General features: G+C 48.1%; 2 protein-coding genes across 2 annotated transcripts in view; one reads left to right on the forward strand and one right to left on the reverse strand.

Moving 5' to 3' along the window:
* Window positions 1–736: 736 nt before the first annotated feature.
* LOC114599775 (uncharacterized) lies at window positions 737–6,131 on the forward strand. The gene is made up of 2 exons (XM_028735476.2): window positions 737–877; window positions 4,647–6,131. The coding sequence occupies exon 2, from the start codon at window positions 4,661–4,663 to the stop codon at window positions 5,096–5,098; it is 438 nt and encodes a 145-aa protein (XP_028591309.1). The 5' UTR covers window positions 737–877; window positions 4,647–4,660; the 3' UTR covers window positions 5,099–6,131.
* A 144-nt stretch (window positions 6,132–6,275) lies between these two features.
* Window positions 6,276–21,191, reverse strand: part of LOC114599774 (tripartite motif-containing protein 54-like) — a 38,484-nt gene continuing 23,568 nt past the window's right edge. The window contains exons 6-11 of the mRNA XM_028735475.2: window positions 16,594–16,616; window positions 15,333–15,457; window positions 13,444–13,700; window positions 10,848–11,090; window positions 8,274–8,395; window positions 6,276–6,544 (exon numbers count right to left, since the gene is read on the reverse strand). Coding sequence (XP_028591308.2) covers window positions 8,291–8,395; window positions 10,848–11,090; window positions 13,444–13,700; window positions 15,333–15,457; window positions 16,594–16,616 — 753 coding nt within the window. The 3' untranslated portion in view covers window positions 6,276–6,544; window positions 8,274–8,290. The remainder of the gene's footprint in view (window positions 6,545–8,273; window positions 8,396–10,847; window positions 11,091–13,443; window positions 13,701–15,332; window positions 15,458–16,593; window positions 16,617–21,191) is intronic.

A 21,191-nucleotide genomic window follows, 5' to 3' on the forward strand; every position in this document is an offset into this window, starting at 1 on the left:
ACCAAACGACTAAACAACAACAAATTGAGGGCTATTAGCTACAATGGCTGAGCTCTGCTTCCATAGTTGGAGGCAGCAATGTGTTGGGATATGAGTTGCTGGAAACCACAGGAGGTGAGAGGACTCTTATGCTCATTTTCTGCCCCCTGGTTTCTCCCCAGGCATCTGGTTGGCCAATGTGAGAACAGGCTGCGGGACTATATGAGCCATTGGCCTGACCCAACTATTCATTCTTACCTTCCTTTGTTATTTGAACTAGGAAGGACTCACGACATGGTGCAGACTGAACCCCCAAAGCTGCAGCAGGACTTTCATTCACCCAGCACCCTCCTTCTCCCCATCCCCACGTCTCCAGCCCGGGTAACTGGAAAGCATAGAAGAAGGAACTGAGACCCTTCGCATCCCGTTCATTCAACTCTATGTTTGATAAGGAACTCGAAACTAGGAACCAACTTCAGCCCCGTTGCGTCCAGGCAGCGCCGGCGATTTCAGCACCTCGGACAGCGCCCGTGCCTGCCTTGCCGTATCTGCGCTAATTCAACCCCAGCAATTTTATATGTGTGCATGTCTAATGCAATCTCTTTAGAAAAGGACTCCGCTCTCTCGTTCCTCTTCCCTTCCCGGGGCTGGAGGAGACTACGTCACAGTTCCCGGTGCTAGGGAGCCCCCACCCCATCTCTCTCTCTTTCTCTCTCTCTCCCGCTCCTGCTGGGGAAGAAGGGGGTGGAAGGAGCCGGGAGGGGTGGAAGGAGTCTCCCCACTATAAATAGGTCTGCTGGCTTCTTGCAGACAGGAGTCTGATAAAGATTGGGGGTGTCAGCAGCGCCAGGCAAGAGTTGTAGGGCAAAAGACCGAAACCTCTTGAAGGCTGCGCAAGGTGAGTTGCAAGGACCAAGCCCTCCTCTCAGGTAGACCCTGCTAGCGCACCTGGGATGTAGCATCTGGAGCGAGGAGTTGGGTGTGATTACATGCCAAGGGGGGTCCTAAGGTGCGGGGTTATAATTCTGAAGCAAAGAGGCAGGTGAGCTGTTCTTGGGTTTTCAGGTGAGGGAGGGGTGAGGGGTGAAGGGAAGAAGCTCCTTTGTAATTAATCCAAGGAACCGGGAAGCTACAGGTGCAGAAAGATTGTAGGTGCAACCTCTTCACCAGGTGAGACGGAGGTGAAAGATCAGCTATGAAGTGGCGTTTCTGTGTTTACCTCCACAGAACAGGGACAGGAGCAAAGAGCTCCCTGGAGAGCAAACATGTGCTTATTTGTTAAATATTTATTAATGAAATATTAAATGCTTGGATATCATTTTCTACGTCTTGAGGAAGGAAGAGTATGCCCTCACCAGCACTTGAAAGGCTGCTGCTATTCTTGTTATTCTTTCCAATCTAATATTATTAATTATCATCATTCCACCCTCCCCTGTAAGGTCCCAGGGCAGGTTAAGGCAATATAAATGACAAGTTTAAAACCAGTTAAGCCTATTTAACTCATTCATTCCTCTAATCCACAGCAGGACCTCCTAATTTTCATGTAGATGGGTTTGAAGAGGGCTTACACCATTCATGGAAGAGGAAAATGTATTGGCAGGTAGTAGTTTTTATAGCTAAATAGACTGGAGCCTCCATGGTCTGTAGCAGTATAACTCTGGAAGGCAGACTCAGGACAGGCAAATGACAGGGACTTCCCCCAAGGAATTTGGTCCACACCATTAGAAATCAGGTGCTAGACCCATAATATGGTTCAGCAGGGATCTCCTTACAAGCAGAGAATGTAAGACAGGTTTTTGGATGTGGGTGATCATTTCTGGGGGCGCCAATAATGTTTGGTTCCCAGTAAATCAGGGTGAATTAACACGAGCTTCATGGCCAAGGTACGAATATAGGGTGTTAGGAAAGTGTTATTATTCCAAGTCACATTGGTTTTTCATCTATTTCCTTTATTCCATGCTTTTCCTTTTGTAGTGTGCAGCTTGGCTCATTTACTTAAGCCAGCCCCATCGTGTTGCTCAAATCTTTCTTGTACATGGCCATCTGCAGCACAGGGACGGCTCTTTGATTGGGGGTAATAAAGTTTTGATGACCCCCCCCCCATTCTTCTTCTTTTTTTTTAAAGTGTTCTGGTGCTTTTCTGGGCACAGTCCAACTCTTTCAACATCAGTAGTGCTTTTAGATCCATTTAATGCCAGAATTACCTTTAAATCTGCTGTGGCACGGAGTAAATGCCGCAATGGTTCTTTGTCCTGTGCTGACACACATTAACCAAATTCAGCAGCATGGCTTAGCCCAGCATAGGTTCACAGGGTAGCATGATAAAAATGACACTTGTTGAATGTTTGCTATGCAGCTGTCCTAGGCATAGATTTTACATCTGGGGAAATAAGAGAAAGCAGCTAATTTGATGGTTCTCATGAGGCAGTGGGTCGTAGTGCAGTGCCTTGCCATTCCAGGTGTGTTCTGAGAGGTGTTATGATAGCCATCTTCAGGTATCTGAAGGGCTGTCAGCTGGAAGATGGAGCAAGCTTGTTTTCTCCAGCTCTGGAGGCAGGAGAATGGATTCAAACCAATGGATTCAAGTTAGGAGATTCCCACTAAACATCAGGAAGAACTTTCTGGTGGTAAGAGCTGTTTGACAGCCTTTGGAAGGTAATGAACTCTCCTTCCTGGGAGGTTTTTAAGCAGAGGTTGGATGGCCATCAGCCAGAGAATTTTTAGCTGAGATTCCTTCACTGCAGGGGGTTGGACTAGATGACCCTTGGGTCCCAACTCAAAGATTCTGTGAATACACAAAACGATTTATCCTATGGGAAATGCATTAGTGCTAGGGATTTAAGACGGGACTCTGTACATGCAAAGTATGTTCTGTTATCAACAAGACGCACCACCTCCTCCACCTCAGGCAAACAGCAACAGGAAGATGCCTTCTATTGAATCAGATCTTTGGTTCAATCTAGCTCAGTATGCCAGCACTGACTGGCAGTGGCTCTCCAAGCTTTCAGAATGGAGACATTTCTAACTGCACCTGGGTAATCTGAAATTTAGCCCCTGGCACCTGCAGTGAGAAGCATCAGATATAGCAGGTGACAGGAGCGACCCTGGAGAGCTGCTGCCAATCAGAGTCAGCAGGCTGAGTTTAGACTGACCGGTTTTAAGGCTGCTTCCTGGGGTGTTCCTGAAACATTATCAGGTGGCACAAATGAATTGAGTTGAATGCAAAGTGCCCTGAGCTAGTTGCAGGAGTCTTTAAACTGTGTTTGGGTGAAGGCTGGGCTTCCTTGACAGTAAGATGTAGAAATTCTTGCGCTGTAGGGGGTTAGACCAGATGATTCTTTGATTCCCTCCCAACACTGTAATTCTGTGATACCATGGTTCTCTGCAACATGGAGAAGCATCTCTGAAAGACAGCCTGCCCTCTGTTACCAAACCACGCTTGCAATTATTCAACTATTCACTTGGTTTAAGAGAGAGACAGCCCCTTCACTAGAGACAGAGAGAGAGAGACTCTGATGATGCTTTAAAGCACATCCACCTAGCTCAATATTGCTTACTCAGGCTGGCAGCAACCCTCAAAGTTCTCAGACAGATCTGCTATCTTATTAATTGATTTCAATTGATGCACTGCTTGATTGTACTGCTCTATAACCAAGCTACGGCCACTCACCCCCAGACCCCCCCTAAAAAACCTAGGGAGTAAATAATTGTAGCACTATGACCCTCATTCCACCAGTGCAAGATTTTCAGCTGGCCGGGTGGAATGATTCTCCCCTCTCCACTCCTCACATGGTGTTCTGGGGTTTTCCCCAACCTCCTGAACCAATTGGGGGGGGGCATGGATGAAGAGAGAGGGAGAAAAGTCTCATTATGCTAATGGCAACCCTTGCATGTTCACAGTTCTCCAGTGTTTAAGCAGCTAGCTTGTTTTTCATTCTTGTTTTGATGCTGTTTACATTGTTAGCCCCTTTGGGGCTTTTTGGAGTGTGGGGGTGGGGAGGTGCTTTGAAGTAAATCCATTCCTGCCGAGCCCAGAGTTAACTCAGATGCTGCATTCTCTCCTAGATCACTGATCTTTCAGACAAGTCTAAACTGAATTCTCTCCTCTTGGGCAAAGATCATAAGTCGACCTGGCTGGTAGCCAGATTCTGCGCCCAGATTTGTAGGCACAGATCATCCTCTAGAATAAAATAGCTTACTAGGGAAATGCTGAAGTTGCCCTTTGGGGCGTCTAAGGGTCAGTTTTTTATGGTAGCCCAAATCTCAGTTGTATGGGTATATGTATATACAGTGGTACCTCGGGTTACATATGCTTCAGGTTACATACGCTTCAGGTTACAGACTCCGCTAACCCAGAAATAGCACCGCGGGTTAAGAACTTTGCTTCAGGATAAGAACAGAAATCGTGCTCCGACGGCACGGCAGCAGCAGGAGGCCCCATTAGCTAAAGTGGTGCTTCAGGTTAAGAACAGTTTCAGGTTAAGAACAGACCTCCGGAACGAATTAAGTACTTAACCCAAGGTACCACTGTATCTCAATTTTAACTCATGAGCTATTGCTGCAATCTGATCCAATTGTATATTTTATCTTTATGAACGCTGTTTTTGTTGTGTTATGTGAGCTGGTCTTTGACCGTAATAAATTATCTATCTATCTATCTCTCCTAGACAAAGGACGTTTGATGATGGCACAGATGGTCTCGGCTGCCTTTTGCCTCCTGCTCCTGTTTCTCCCCCTGAAATCCTGCCTCCCTTCAGAGTGGCCCAGGCCAGCCATGTCCCATCTGCTCCCAGTAAGCAGCCTGAGCTGGGAGCAGTGGCTTAGCCGCCCAGAGTGGGAAGACAACCCCCCAAGACCCCCGGCCGGTTCAGAAGAGGGACTCTTCCAAGACCAAAGATCTCCCGGGTCCTGCAAACCACCAGAGGCCAGATCGGGGTCCCGGCATCAGCAGCAGAGAGCTGAGCGGTCTGCCGCCTCCAGCAAAAGACGCGATGGCCGCCCAAACTCCCTAGACTTGACCTTTCACCTCCTCCGGGAGTTCCTGGAGATGTCCCGCGAAGAGAGACTGGCCCAGAAAGCTCGGAGTAACAAAATATTGCTGCATAATATTGGCAAGTGAACAGGGATTGAATGGAGGGACTGGGCATAACTGTAAAGCTTAACATTTATTCTTTCAATTGTGCAGTTCGGTGTTCTTTTTTGGGGGGTGGGAATGATGTGATATCCCTTAATCTTGGGTCTGCTCTGTCAATTTTTCCTACACTTGTATGTGTGTGTGTGTGTGTTATATTGGACTCTTCTGCCCAGCAACAAAAGAGGACAATGTGTTTTGCTACAACTCCCAGAAAGTTTCTAATTCACATTGTTAATATACTTTCTATAGTGCTGTCAATACACGCCAGCCCTCTTTGACAGAGGGGCATAAGGGGGGAAAGGGCAGTTTCCGAGCAAAAGGTGTTCCAAATTTGAGATGGCAGAAGGAGTGGGGGGTATGAGTTGAGCAAGGCTATCAGGCTTCAAACATGAGTGAAAATGCTCTCCTAGAACGTTGTGCAGAGTTTTTTCTAGTGTTGCATTCGCAGGTACAACACAAAATTTGAAGTGCTTGTTCGAAAGGCAGGAAACCTGCAGAGGTTCGTACAGAATTTTTTAAGAACTGAAAAGCCACGGTGATTTCTGCAAGCAGATCTTTGAAGAAGAGTCAAGGGGAATCTAGTCTCCTACTCTTTCCTGATAAGGAAGGAGGTCATTTTTTAATTTCAAATAAAGGGGGTGGGATGGGGAGAATTTTTCCTGTGCTGGAACTCAGCTAGAAGCAGAGGTTCTTAAACTGTTCATCGTCAAGCCTGTGATTAAATCCTGCCAAAAATGTACAGCTTATTGAGTGTTCTTGGGGGTGGGGTGCTATAAGCATGTCTTGTATCTTTTCTACAGCTTTGGGATCATGAGGATGTGATCACGGCAAAACGTGTGTGTGTGTGTGTGTGTGTGTGTGTGTGTGTGTGTGTGTGTGTGTTCAGAGTGCCGAACACATTGCGGCTTCTCTAGCCAATACCCAGCAGTTCAAACCTCCTGATCCAAATGTGCCCTGCCTGATTTAGTCATGTACAGATGTTGTTATCTCTCAGTCCCCAATGGATTACTAAAGCAACCACCCAACTGTACACTGAAGTGTCCGGAATAAACTTTATTTTTTAATAAGGCTGCTTCCTTCTAGAGCTGGGGTCAAACACAGGTGGAGCCGTCGACCTCTGCAAATCACAGGTTCTGAACAAATTCAACCAGTGGGGACACACTTTGCACCATCCTGAATTTAATAATCCTCTTTGGAAAGCACCAAAGTGGGAGAGAAATAAGGTGAGAATGTGGTTGGGGGGGGGTGACAGTCAAAGGAGAGGAAATGGGAATGCCGAGGAGTGCCAAGGGGGTGCTGTCCTTTTGAGTACGTGGTCTGGCTCACTTGCTTGAGCTCTGAACTGGCGCGTCTCCCTCCTTGCTGATCATGAAGTAGGTTAGGCCAACGGGTGTGCTGAGTGACAGATTCTCTTGAAGGGTGCAGTTGGACCTGATGGTTAAGAAAACACCAAGAGATCAAACACCAGGAGAACATGTATTAGGATGCAAGGGAGCATCTTGTGATGATATATGGAAAACGTCAAGGTGGAGAGAGGAGCAGGTAGTGGGTTTTAAGCATCTGTGCTCGGGCTCAGACCCTAGTCTGGATTCTAGTCAGTCCAAAATGGATCCATCTGCAATAGTTTCATTCACTAGCCAGAGCAGGGGTGGGGAACATTTTTCAAGGGCCACATTCCCTTATGGAGAACCTTCCAGGGCCGCATGCTAATGCAGGGAAGGGCCAGAGGTGAAAACAGGCATAGCAAGAGATATGCCTCTTACCTCATTCAGGAAGCTACATTCCAGCCACGCAAAAGCCAGATGTTTCTACACCCCCCTGCATCTCTCCACCTTCCACCCCAACAAACAAATGTCATTATCATAGGCAAAATCTCTCGAGGAGAAGGCAGAGCAATTGGATGAAGCATGGCCCAGGAAGAGCCTCAGGGGCCAAAGAAGCCCTGGAGGGCCACATTTGGTCCCCAAAGCTGAGGTTTCCAAAACCCTGCTCCAGATTCCTTCACTCCTTCCATTGACACAACCATCAATTCACAATCCTCCAGATATTGCACACATTCTGCAGAGATGGCAGTGGCGAGGTCTTAGAACGCCAGGCAGAATGACATCCCCTGATACTGCCCTGCATTCTCACTGCAACATTCAGAGACACTGAATCATGGACGTTGTGATCTTACGGTGGGAAGACTTCAAGGGTTTGGGCACCGACGTTGGCTTTCACTCAAACCCAGAGATGCACCAATCTAAGCCAAGTTTTGATGGCAGAAACTGCAGGAGAATTTTGAGCCCAAGAATGGTGTAGTGGTCAGGGTGCTGGACTAGGACCTGGGAGACCAGGGTTCAAATCCCCCCCCCCTCAGCCATGAGCCTTGCTGAGTCACCTTGGCCAGTCAGTGCCTCTCAGCCTAACCTACCTCACAGGGCTGTTGTTGGGATTAGAGGAGGCGGGGAGAACCATGCACACCACCTAGAAGAAGAAGAGTTTGGATTTGATATCCCGCTTTATCACTACCCGAAGGAGTCTCAAAGCGGCTAACATTCTCCTTTCCCTTCCTCCCCCACAACAAACACTCTGTGAGGTGAGTGGGGCTGAGAGACTTCAGAGAAGTGTGACTAGCCCAAGGTCACCCAGCAGCTGCATGTGGAGGAGCGGGGAAGCGAACCCAGTTCACCAGATTACGAGTCTACCGCTCTTAACCACTACACCACACTGGCTCTCATTGCAGGAAAAGGTGGAATATAACTGATGCAATGAATAATTTGTTCTTAGGGCCAGAAATGAACTGCTCTCAAAGTCCTTTCCCCCACCACTGGCTTCTTCATTTCAGCAGGATTGGGGGGGGGGGCATTTTATTGTTGCCACTGTTAAACAATTGGACACCAAAAACCCTTGTGGATTGAGTTCAAATCACTCAGACGTTCAGCCAGGAGATCCCAGTTGACCTTCTGCCCACCCCTGACTTAAGGCTTCAGAAACAGTTGGTCTCTAAGGTGCTACTGGAAGGATTTTTTTTATTTTCTCTGTTGCATTTGTGTTGCTGGAGGAGAGTCCAGTCTGATGACCTCCCTTCCAAGCTCCCTTCCTGTATTTTAGCGACTGCATGGCAGAAAGCATGGAAACTGCCAGCATGGAGTGAGATGTCCTCCAGTTCTGTCCTCACCTCTGCACTAACTCTCCTTAATCGTGTAGCCAAAGGGTAGTCGGGTTGAAGAAGCTGCTGAGGAGAGGTTCAGTAATCTCCTCGCTTCTCCATCTCTCAGCGGTGGGACTGGATTCAGGAACCTGGGAAAAAGATGGGTATTCAGGGAGTTAAAAGCAGCTTCAAAGGACAAGGATGGAGGAAGAGAGTTTTGGAGTGTGCGCTTCTAGGAACATAGAGGCAACCAATGCATGCAGAGTACATAGAAACCAAGAAAATAATAATAATAATAATAATAATAATAATAATAATAATAATAATAATAATATATTTATACCCCACCCATCTGGCTGGAGGCTCCCAACAGAATATTAAAAAGGCAATAAAAATCAGTCATTAAAAACTTCCCTAAACAGGGCTGCCTTCAGATGTCTTCTAAGAGTCAGATAGTTGCTTATTTCCTTGACATCTGCTGGGAGGGCGTTCCACAGGGCGGGTGCCACTACTGAGAAGGCCCTCTGCCTGCTTCCCTGCAACCTCACTTCTCACAGTGAGGGAACTTCCAGAAGGCCCTTGGCACTGGACCTCTGTGTCCGGGCAGAACAATGGGGGTGGAGACACTCCTTCAGATATTCTCAGCCGAGGCAGTTTAGGGCTTTAAGGTCAGCACCAACACTTTGAATTGAGCTTGGAAAGAAGAGCCCGGCTGCTGGATCAGGCCAAAGGCCCAATCTAGTCCAGCATCCATTTCACAGCCAACCAGGTGCCTATGGGAACCCATAAACAGGAGCTGAAGGCAACAGCATTCTTTCCACTCTTGGAATACATGTCATGCAGGTAACATGCTTCAAATGACACCCGGCACCATCCTCTGGGCCCATCAACCCAGGTGCAAACACCTCCAGAAACTGAGCTTCCCTCTTCTCCCTCTTAGCCCCAGCTCCTACCTCAGTGAAAGCTCTCGCAGATGAAACGTGTGGCTCATACTTGAGGTATTGTTAAGCGAGGAAGGACAGAACAAGAGAAGCTAAGAATAGACTCGCCAAGAGTCCGTTGCAAGGCCAGGCGGCCCAGGCAGCTCTTTGAAGCAAGTGAAGGGAGGGATGAGTTTAATCATCGCTGCGAGAGGCATCAAGGTTTCACTCTCAATGGGGTCTGGAGGAGCAGAAGGGCCCCCGCCCCGCATGCAATTATGGGCACCATTCTAGGACACCTGCTCCCTGTTGCTAATATATAACAGCCAAATAAATGCCCCACTTCAACAATGCCTGCTGGAGGAAGAGAGAAGAGAGAGCTGTTCTCAGAAGCAAGGCCACTTTGCACTCGCTTTGCGGAAGCCAAGCCGTGGCTTGATCATTTAACCCTGTGGTTTTCAAACAGTGTACCGTGGCACCTTGGTGTGCCTTGAATGGTGGTCAGGGGTGCTGTGGGCAACACTGGCCCCTGACTCTCTTTCCTTCCCTTCCCTCCCTCTTGCGTCTCTGCCTCCCAAAGGCTTGTACAGCTGTTTGTTGCAGCAGCCCTGGCTACAAGCTCCCCAGGTGAATAGTGCATCTGGGGCTGGCCAGGGGGTGCTTCCCAGGCCCCTGTGGGGCAGTGTGATGGGGCACCTCTCTGTGGGGCAGTGGGGGCAGCTCAGAGGCCAGGGACAGCAGCTGCAGCTGTTCAGAGGACTCCCAAGGAAAGGGGAGAGGACAGGACGCTGAGGGAAAGCTCCACAAGGGAGGGTGTTTGAAAAAGGGTGAGGGGCTGCCAGCTCTGCAGGCAAGGGGTGACATAACTGGACCCCTGAGCCCCACAGGGGCCACAGAAAGAATGTAGTTGGTCAAGGGAGCCGTGGACCCAAAAAGGTTGATTTAACCCTTCCCACTGCCACAGCTTGGGGATGCGGGTGGCGCTGTGGATTAAACCACAGAGCCTAGAACTTGCCAATCAGAAGGTCAGTGGTTCGAATCCCCGCGACAGGGTGAGCTCCCATTGCTCGATCCCTGCTCCTGCCAACCCAGCAGTTCGAAAGCTTGTCAAAGTGCAAGTAGATAAATAGGTACCACTCCAGCGGGAAGGTAAACGGTGTTTCCGTGTGCTGCTCTTGTTCACCAGAAGCGGCTTAGTCATGCTGGCCACATGACCCGGAAGCTGTACGCCGGCTCCCTGGGCCAGTAAAGAGAGATGAGCGCCGCAACCCCAGAGTCGGCCCGCTAACCTTCTGATCAGCAAGTCCTAGGCTCTGTGGTTTAACCTACAGCGCCACCCGCGTCCCTTTTATCTTGGTGCTTATTTTACTTTAAAAGAAAGACAAGGGGTTGGGGAGATGAGGAGAGGCACATGGAAGAGGCTTAGGACTGGTGCATATATAGAAAGAGGAAAGCTTCTCTCTCTCGTTCTCGTATGTCTGGGGACATCTAATGAGGATGAATGGTTGAAGGTCCACAGTTGAACAGGAACCAACAGTTCTGAGCCTGGCTACATATTAGACTCCTCCCACCAAAGCAGAGCCTTGCCAGTTGAGAATGCTTACAGCTTCCCCACAAAATGAGCAGAGAAAGTTGGGCAACATGACAACCAACACAAGTCTAGCTTCATGTTGCTACTGACCTGGCTGGTGGCAGGTGCCATCCCGTTCAGAAGATGGGCGTGACCAGCTTCGCATTCCCTACCGTTGCCCAGGCCTCTGCTCTCCTCGGTCTCTGCTGAGCTGTCCGTGGTGCTGAAGGCTTCGCCAGAGGCTACCTCCACTTTGGGCTGCCCCATGTCTTGGCTGAGGACATTACCCTGTAAATCGCATTCTGGCAAGGTTGCTGAGGGACTGGAGCCGGTCAGATGGAGCTCTGCATCCAGCTGACTCCGAAAGAAAGAAAAAATCAGGAGAAGATGAAAGGCTACAATGAAACCTAAGCTTCTGCCCAACTCTTGAGTTCAAAAACTCTGCAACACCTTTAAAAACAATTACAAAGCTCATTAAACAAGTTCAATTTTTACTCATTAGCCATCTCATTTTAAAAACTCAAAGGGAAACAAAATGAATTGTTGTGATAATTGCCTGTATATGCCATCATTTGCCTCTTTTATTTGGTCATGCTGTTCTGTTTCCTTTCAAATGAGAAAGACGGGCAAGGGGGAACCATTTTTGGCTTGAGGGTCACGTTGCTTTCTGGTCAATGTTCTAAGGGCCGCATGGCAGTAGTGGAAGGGGCCGGAGGCAAATTGGGTGGAGCAAAAAAGTTAATTTTTTTTTATCTATGCACACTCACACATCCACATACCCCCATCCCCATCTAGGCAAAAATACCCAGGATGTGAAGCAGAGCCATTGAGGGGTGAGGCCTGGGAAGAGTCCTGAGGGCCAAACAGAGAGGACTATAGGGCCACATTGGACCCCCAGGCCTGAAATTTCCCACACCTGTCCTAAGGGACAGTACTGCAAAGACATGGAATGCAATGGATTGACACCATGGGAAGATGATGGAAGGGTGGAGGGCAACTTAACTCAAGCTCCTTCTGTGTAAGGAGGTCTCCGGCATTTTCTCCAGATAGGAACAGAGGCCGTTTGCTGCAGGGCCACCACCTCAAAGTGAAAACTGGATTTTGCTTTGGTTTCTGAAGGTGGAGCACAGCTGAAGGTAACAGCCCTGCCTTCCTATGCTCCTTAGCTCTTATGAACCCTGGTCCATCTAGTTTTGTCTTGTCCACAATGAGTGGTCCTCCAGGACTGCAGAGAGGATCTTTCTTGGTCCCACCTGGCGATGCCAGGAATTGAACCTGGACCTTCTGCATGCAAAGTAGATGCTCTGCCACTGAACGATGATGGTCTTTCCCTGTCAGAGGAGGACTCAGAAGCTTTTTAAAGCTTCTGAAATATAGAGTGTGCTCATTCCGTAAAGGAGCAGTCCTTGCTTCACTTTAGGGGCACGGGGAATTAGAGGAGGGTCTAGCAACATGAACCTCTGCATGACTTAAGAACAGGCAAGGGGGACATATGTCCTTCCAAATGTTTGGTGGACCCCCATCAGTGCCAGTCAACATGGTCAGAGGTTGTGGGACCTATAACTTGACCACACCTGGGGTGCACTGGTTCATTATCCCTACCTTGAGATGTCAGAACAAAATGCCATGGAAAACTTGTGGGATGTAATCCATTGGTACAGCCAATTCAACATTCCTTATTTCCTTAGAGTGGACACAGGCAGGGGGACATCCAGTCATGGTAACTTCCTGTTCCGCTGGTCTGGAGCATCCTCCCCCTGCATGTGACCTGGGAGATGGACATGGCTCTGGCTGACTCCAAAAAAGAGCCGAGTCATGCATTTTCTCAGTCTTGAAGTTGTCTTGTTCCAGTGTTGTCTTCATGTAAATTCTGCTGTCTGCTGGATCTCAGCCAGCAGCACATGAGTTCAGTTTCCATATGAGATGAACTCACACTTTGTTGTGTAACCACTAAGTAAAGCCTGCCTTTCAGGGATCAAACTGTGAACTGAAATGTGAGTAAACTTTTTGTTACTTTGCTCAGAAAGACTCTTGCGTCTTTATTCTTTTAAGAGGGATCAAAAGGGAAATGGACTGCAAGAAGATCAAACCTATCCATTCTGAAGGAAATCAGCCCTGAGTGCTCACTGGAAGGACAGATCCTGAAGCTGAGGCTCCAAGACTTTGGCCACCTCATGAGAAGAGAAGACTCCCTGGAAAAGACCCTGATGTTGGGAAAGATGGAGGGCACAAGGAGAAGAGGGACAACAGAGGACGAGATGGTGGGACAGTGTTCTCGAAGCTACCAGCATGAGTTTGACCAAGCTGCGGGAGGCAGTGGAAGACAGGAGTGTCTGGCGTGCTCTGGTCCAGGGGGTCACGAAGAGTCGGACACGACTAAATGACTAAACAACAACAATAGAGTCAAACAAACCTGCAAACTAGCTTCCAGATATAGTGAGGGGAATCTGCTCTGCTACATCACTTCACTAGTGTGAGTGAAGGAAGAATAATACTTATTCAATATATCCTTCCCTACTATCTTTGACATTCCCACAAAACCAGCTAGTCTTTCTATCAATCCTAACCCTTTATGAGAAAAGCAGAAATGCTGCAAGTCAAGCACGCAGCCCAAGGAGACAAAGGAGTCTGAACCTCCCAAGTCCCCCTTCTTGCCTCCCGAGAGCAGCCCCACTTCGCACTTAAGGAACCTAGACCTGGATCTCACCTGCTGGCCACCCCATAAATTGTCCTCTTTGCCAGCCAGGCCTTCTGTCCCGGCCTGTGGTGTAGCTTTCACCGCACTGCTCAGCATCTCGTTTGTCGTTGGAGCTCTTCCCTGAGCCTGTTCTTCCTTTCCAGGAGCGAAGAAGTCCTCAGGGTCCTCTCGTCCCTCGCCAGCTGCTGCCCCGTACTCTGCCAAAGCATCTTCAGCCTCGGCAGAGGCGCCATCTTCCTCCGCCATTGGCTCAGACTCTTCTTCAACTAGAAATGGGATTTTAAAAAAAGGCAGCCTAAAGGTTAAGGCGCTGGTGGCACACAGTGCTTGCACAGAAGTTTCGTCTAAGGTAGCATACTCCTGTCCCGATGCTCTACACCCCAAACACTCTTGGACTGCAACTGCCATCATCACTGACCATTCGCCTGTCACGGCTAAAAATTGGCCGCTGTTTCTTTAAAGCTAAAAGAACTAAGTCAGCATGAGTCAGCGGCCTACAATGACTCATGCAACCATTCACCAAATTGTACCTGTATATATAGAGTGGTCAATGTTAGTGTTGGGTATGGGTTGGTTGGATGGTAGAAAGCTGGTTGTGTTTGGTGTGTAAAAGCTGTCGGTCAGGGTTGGAGAAGGAGACTTTTTTAAAAATAAAAGCAGCAATACTCTGCAAGTATACTCTTTCTCAAAGACCAACTAAGGTCTTTGAGACCTTTTGTGCCAACTAAGGTCTGAGGACTAGGCAAAGAAGAAGAAGAAGAGTTTGGATTTGATATCCCGCTTTATCACTACCCGAAGGAGTCTCAAAGCAGCTAACAATCTCCTTTCCCTTCCTCCCCAACAACAAACACTCTGTGAGGTGAGTGAGACTGAGAGACTTCAGGGAAGTGTGACTGGCCCAAGGTCACCCAGCAGCTGCATGTGGAGGAGCGGTGACGCGAACCCGGTTCACCAGATTACGAGTCTACCGCCCTTAACCACTACACTACACTGGCTCTAGGCAAAGGAGTAAAAAGGAGGTCAGAACCTTTTCTTTTTCAAACACTGACATGGCCATGGTGGCAGGAGCTGCTGTTCAACATCCTCAAGGCACAAAATTAGCCACTGCAATCTGAAGACTGCTTTTGACTTGTGCGGACTTAGATATCTGGATCCACATGCTCCATCAAAATCCCAGCATGGACTTTGGACTCCAGAAGAGGAACTCTTGATCCATCCCTACTTCTGGTTTCATGTACTTGGGTTTTATTGTGTATTGAGGATTTATATTCACTTTGGAACTCCCTGCCTATTGACATGGGGCTTGGTTTCTGAACAGCTTAATTGCCGAACAAATTGGCTCCTGAATGCCGCAAACTCGGAAGTAAGTGTTCCGGTTTGTGAACATTTTTCAGAAGCCAAACCTCCAACATGGCTTCTGCTTGAGTTCCTGCAGCCAATTGGAAGCCTTGCCTCAGTTGTTGAACCATTTTGGGAGTTGAACCGACTCCTGGAATGGATTAACTTCAAGAACCAAGGTACCACTGTACTCTTTTCTGCATCTGCTAAAAACACTTCTGTTTACCCAGATATGTAGAATGTTTACATGTGTTTTAATCTGTTTTTAGCTTGTCGGTCTTAATTATTTTGGAATGTTTTAAACAGCTTTTTTAAAACCATGTTTACTGATAAGTTTATTGTTTTCTTCTTTTTTTGTAAACCTCTTTTATTATTATTATTTTGTTATAATGAAGTGGTGTATAAATTTTATGAACTAAATAAGTAAAAATAAATGCATGGGGTTGTTCTTAATGAAGAGTGAGCTAATAAAAAAAAAATGTGAAATCAATCAATCAAATCCTGGTCCAAATCCTTCAATAACTTGAATGGGGGCACCTAGGGGTGCTTCCCTCCCCCACCTTTGATAAAATCCAGCTGGTAGAGAAGTCGTTCTTCCGCATTGAAATCGACTGTGTAGTGATCCATGTTGTCATAGCCTGACTCCAGCTTCTCAGGTTTGCAGCTCTGAGACATATCAGAGATCCTGCAGGAGGGAAAGCAATCACAGGTCCCGGGTGGAGAGCTTCCATCTTTTCAAACCCAAAAACTCGAGAGGAGAGGAAGGAAGAGGGTCATAGCTGTCAACTTACAGATTTGAAAATAAGGGACCAGCAGCCTCAAAAATAAGGGATCAGCAGCAAAAATAAGGGATTTTGGCTTAGCTTATACAGAAATCCGGCACTGATGGAGCCATGCTGCTTTGGCTGCCACTGACTGTGTTTTGCAGGGGGTTGGACTAGATGATCCTAAGGGTCTACAGCTCCCACCAAAGAAGAGTGGCAGACAAAACTGAACAACGACATCGAGATGGCAAAGCTTACAGGCAGAATTAGAAACCAGGAAGAGGACCTCTTTAATAAAGAATGGGGAAAGTTTATAATTTAGTTGAAAAGCTATTGTAAGTAGTTACATACATTGGTAGGATTGACAGAAAGCTTGTAGTAAAAATTTGAACTATGGATGGACAAATGATTTATAAACATAGAGTTATGAAAGGGATGCAGAGGGGGAAATCACTACATTAAGATGCTGCACTGGTTGGAGGGGATGCTAAGCAGCACGTCGGGGCTGCCATCGTCCTGGCGCAAGGAGTTCCATCGGACCTTCCCCGCCCGAGGGGGGGGGGAGGGAGAGAGACTCTCGCCCATGCTGTCCACGAGCCCGGCATGAGGCAGTTGCGGCGGCGCCGCAGCCGCTGAAGTGTCGCCCTTCTGCATCCCTCCCCATCCCCTCCTCTTCCTCCTCCTCCCTCAGGCCACCTCCTCAGCCGCCGCCACCGCTGCCGCCTCCGGCTTCCCCTGGCAGCACGGTGGAAGTCTCACAAGAGAGGGGCTGCCTGCCCACTCACCACCACCCGTCTCCTCACGACGCGCCCCTGAGGGGGGAAAGGGAGAGACGGAGACGCGGCAGCTCGTGCGCACACTCTCTCTCACGGCGGAGGACCCTGAGCCGCTGCTTCCCGGGCGAACATGAAACCCGGGAAATTTAAGGGACATCATAAACAAGGGACAGCAGAGGGACAAGGCGCTGGGATAAGGAAGTTTCCCGCCAAATAAGGGACGGTTGACAGCTATGAAGAGGGTAGATATGCCAAGGCAAAAGGCAAGGAATGATACTTACTTCTGGATGAGAACTTTGGCGTTCTGATGCAGGAGGAGAAAGGACACAAATGGAAAAATTGGGATTTGTTAAGAGCAGATGACAAAGCAAGAGAAGAGCCAATCCTCATTTCCACGTCCGTGAATCAACTCTGTGCGAGAAAACACTTGACTGCAATAGCTAATAAAGGTAAAGGTACCCCTGCCCGTACGGGCCAGTCGTATCCAACTCTAGGGTTGTGCGCCCATCTCACTTAAGAGGCCAGGGGGCCAGCGCTGTCCGGAGACACTTCCGGGTCACGTGGCCAGCGTGACGAAGCTGCTGTGGTGAGCCAGCGCAGCACACGGAACGCCGTTTACCTTCCCGCTATAAAGCAGTACCTATTTATCTACTTGCACTTAAGGGTGCTTTCGAACTGCTAGGTGGGCAGGAGCTGGGACCGAAAGACGGGAGCTCACCCCGCCGCGGGGATTCGAACCGCCGACCATGCGATCGGCAAGTCCTAGGCACTGAGGTTTTACCCACAGCGCCACCCGCGTCCCTAATAATACCTGGCAAAATCTCAGAAGGTGGCCAGTGAGGACATGAACGTATAGAGGTGCCTGGCTTGCTGAAGCAGACCTCTGGGTTCATCAAGATCAGCACACCAGTGGCTCTCAGACTTTCCCCCCTGGGCCACACTTTCAGGATTTTGCCATTGCCGCACCGAAATTCTTATTGGAAAACAAAAAGAAACAACTCCTTGGTTTATATAACACAGAACACAACTACTTTATAAAATGATCATGGGACCACATTATAAAGGAGAAAAGGATGCAACTGCATAAGAACGCACATCCTTCCCAAAATATAATTATAAACGAGCCTCTTACATATGTAACTTACGTACGTGTACACACTCAATGAGGGGTGTGTGCTGGCTTTTGCCACATAATCTAGTTTATATTAGGCCTAATTTGAGACAAACTTTCATCTCCTCATCAATGCAAAGAAGCCTTTCTCTTTTCTGATCTTTCGTATTTGCCAGAGTTGAAAATCCCCGTTGACAGCAATATGTCGTGGACAACTGCAAGAGAATGCTCTTGTAAAGAGATGCACCAATACTGTTTCTGGTTTTATATCCAAACAAAATTGTTTTGATACTATACTACACTCCAAGCAATCGTCTTTTTGTGAGGGGGTTATGTTCTGGACCCCTGCATGCGTGCGTGGGGCCCACATAAAGTGTTCCATTCTGTTCTGCCCTTTCCATGAGATTTGGGGGTCACTTCTGGGTTCAGTGTGCATGCGTGATCACGCATTAATCAGCCGCGTCTTAATTGGCCGTTGCCTGTATACACCACACTGAAATGTTTCAATGTTTATTTCATTGTCCTTGAATCTTCCTGTTACACTCGTCATCCTCTCCTGTACCCCACCCTTTGAGAACCCCTGGTCTGCACTGACCACCAGCAGCAATCTGGGTTTGCAAGCACAGGACTTTTCCCAGAGACTCCAGGAACTGGACCAGGGCCGGATTTAGGTTTGATGAGGCCCTAAGCTACTGAAGGGAATGGGGCCCTTTATATGTCCAGCTGTCCATTGTCAACAACAAATTGTCGCTGTTTTCTGTGTTGAATATATGCTATATGGTAATTTATGGACCTAATAGGTTTCTAAAGGCATTTGCACATGTTGCCGTGCAACCAGTCCATGCAGAATGTAGGCACCCTATATATTGTTGTTGTTTAGTCGTTTAGTCGTGTCCGACTCTTCGTGACCCCATGGACCAGAGCACGCCAGGCACTCCTGTCTTCCACCGCCTCCCGCAGTTTGGTCAGGCTCATGTTTGTAGCTTTGAGAACACTATCCAACCATCTCATCCTCTGTCGTCCCCTTCTCCTTGTGCTCTCCATCTTTCCCAACATATATATAGAAATGAGCAAACCAGTGATATTTTAGGGAGCAGGCTAGCAGGCAGGGCCCATTAATTACATCATAGGAGCCTACGCAACACACAAACACTGTCACTGTATGTAGGTTTTATTTTATTTGTTTTTTATCTTATACAGTGCTACCTTGGTTTAAGAACAACTTGGATTAAGAACGCTGCAAACCCGGAAGTAGGTGTTTTGGTTTGTGAACTTTGCCTTGGAAGCAGAACATGTTGAGTGTGTTCCATTTGTAAATTGAGTCCCCCGCTGCTATGGGAAAGCATGCCTTGGTTTAAGAATGCTTTGGTTTAAGAACGGACTTCTGGAACGGATGGAGTTCATAAACCAAGGTACCACTGTATTTTGGAAATGTACATCCAGGGGGTTTTTCCCTTTAATTTTTTGGTGGGCCCTAAAAACACATCAATTTACTTCAACTCGCTTGTGGAAACAACTCAGAGGCCGTGAAAGAAGGAAGGTTAACAACAGGAAGATTTAAAGGAACTATTAGAAATGACTATCAAAAGCAGTAGAGATATGAGATGATCAGAGCCCGCCCCCCTCCGAACGTGAAGCATGGGAAGCCCCAACAAAAAATATATAATTTGGCAGAATATTTGGATTATTTAATATGTATATGTATAATTTGGAATATTTAATGTGACTTGATTGGATTGTTAAAATGGAAAACTTAATAAAAATGATTTTTAAAAATATAAATAAAAATTGGGGCCCCCAAGAGAGTGGGGCCCTAAGCTATAGCTTGTTTAGTAAAGGTAAAGGTACCCCTGCCCGTACGGGCCAGTCTTGACAGACTCTAGGGTTGTGCGCTCATCTCACTCTAGAGGCCGGGAGCCAGCGCTGTCCGAAGACACTTCCGGGTCACGTGGCCAGCGTGATGAAGCTGCTCTGGCGAACCGGCACCAGAGCAGCACACGGAAACGCCGTTTAACTTCCCGCTATAAAGCGGTACCTATTTATCTACTTGCACTTAATTGTGCTTTCGAACTGCTAGGTGGGCAGGAGCTGGGACCGAATGATGGGAGCTCACCCTGCCGCGGGGATTCGAACTGCCAACCATACGATCGGCAAGTCCTAGGCGCTGAGGTTTTACCCACAGCGCCACCCGCGTCCCTTGTTTAGCTTATATATAACTCTAATCTAATTGTTTAGCTTATATATGAATCTGGCGCTGGACTGGACTCCTGTAACTACCTGCAGAAAAGCTCTGTCACAGAGCCAGGGTCCCATCCTTACCTTTGTAGCTATAGGCTCATACGGTTGCTTCACCCCCAAGTCATACCACTGCTCCATTTAGCTCTGTATTGTCTACATCAGGCAGAGGGGAGACCTGTGAGGCTCTCTCCCCCGCCCTCACAACAAACCCTCTCCAGCCTAGGGAGACTTGCTTTTCCCTTTGCAAAGGAAAACTAGGCTATCTATATTAATTTCTGCTGCTTTAGAAGCTGGTTGTGATTCCAAATCTAAGAAATGTTCTCAGATTCTTCCCCACACCCACACGCAACATCTTGTGAGTCACCCTGAGCTCCCTTTGGGAGGAAGGAGGGCAGGCTATGAAATCGGTGAAAGAAATCAATCCAGTGAAAGCCATTGGCTTTGCTGGCTGGCGCTGAAAGGAGCTGGGAATTGAAGAGCATTTGGACAAAGGGTGTGTTCTACCACTGCTCTATGGCTTTTCCCCAAGGTCTGAGCAAGATTTTAACTTGTCACCTAGGAACGGCTTCATTCCCCTCCATAGCTGTTTGCGCCTTGCTGCAAGGAGGGAACCCCAACAAATCATGCAAAACTTGCAAATATGGGCTTAGTTTGTGTAATGTGTACAGGTCCCCCAATTCAGCTTCCTTGGGCTACTTAAATACAATGTTAGGTAAAGGTAAAGGGACCCCTGACCATTAGGTCCAGTCGTGGCCGACTCTGGGGTTGTGTTGCTCATCTCGCTTCATTGGCCGAGGGAGCCAGCGTACAGCTTCCGGGTCATGTGGCCAGCATGACTAAGCCACTTCTGGCGAACCAGAGCAGCACACAGAAACGCCGTTTACCTTCCCGCCAGAGCGGTACCTATTTATCTACTTGCACTTTGACGTGCTTTCGAACTGCTAGGTTGGCAGGAGCAGGGACCGAGCAACAGGAGCTCACCCCGTCACAGGGATCAGAAGCGCCGACCTTCTGATCAGCAAGTCCTAGGCTCTGTGGTTTAACCCAGAGCGCCACCCACGTCCCAAATACAATGTTAGGGTTTCTTTAAATCAGGTTCATTGCACTTGCAGAGGAAAACTGTTCCAGCAGCCAAATCTGGGGCAATACTGTTGAGCTGTTCCCATCGCCGTGAGTTTCACAGGTCCATCTCAGAACTTATTAGAATCTTAATACTGGAATGGATCCAAAAGTCCAGATACACCCGGCAACATGGCAATGCCATCCACATTAACAAAACGTCTCCTAAATTTCCCCTGTCTCAGACACTGGAGAGATGCTGCCAAGGAGTGTAGACAATACTGAACTGAATGGACCAATGTTCTGGCTCAATATAAGGCAGTTTCCTATGTTCCTAGGACACGTTTGAATGCTTGCCTACCAAAAGAGAGACTCTTCCTGCACAGAGAAAACCAGTTTTTCAGGGAGATGGTTGCCTTACATCATGGCAAACTAAGGCCTGGGGGCCGGATCCGGACCAATCGCCTTCTA

Source organism: Podarcis muralis, chromosome 5 (assembly GCF_964188315.1).
Source record: "Podarcis muralis chromosome 5, rPodMur119.hap1.1, whole genome shotgun sequence".
Taxonomy (NCBI): domain Eukaryota; kingdom Metazoa; phylum Chordata; class Lepidosauria; order Squamata; family Lacertidae; genus Podarcis; species Podarcis muralis.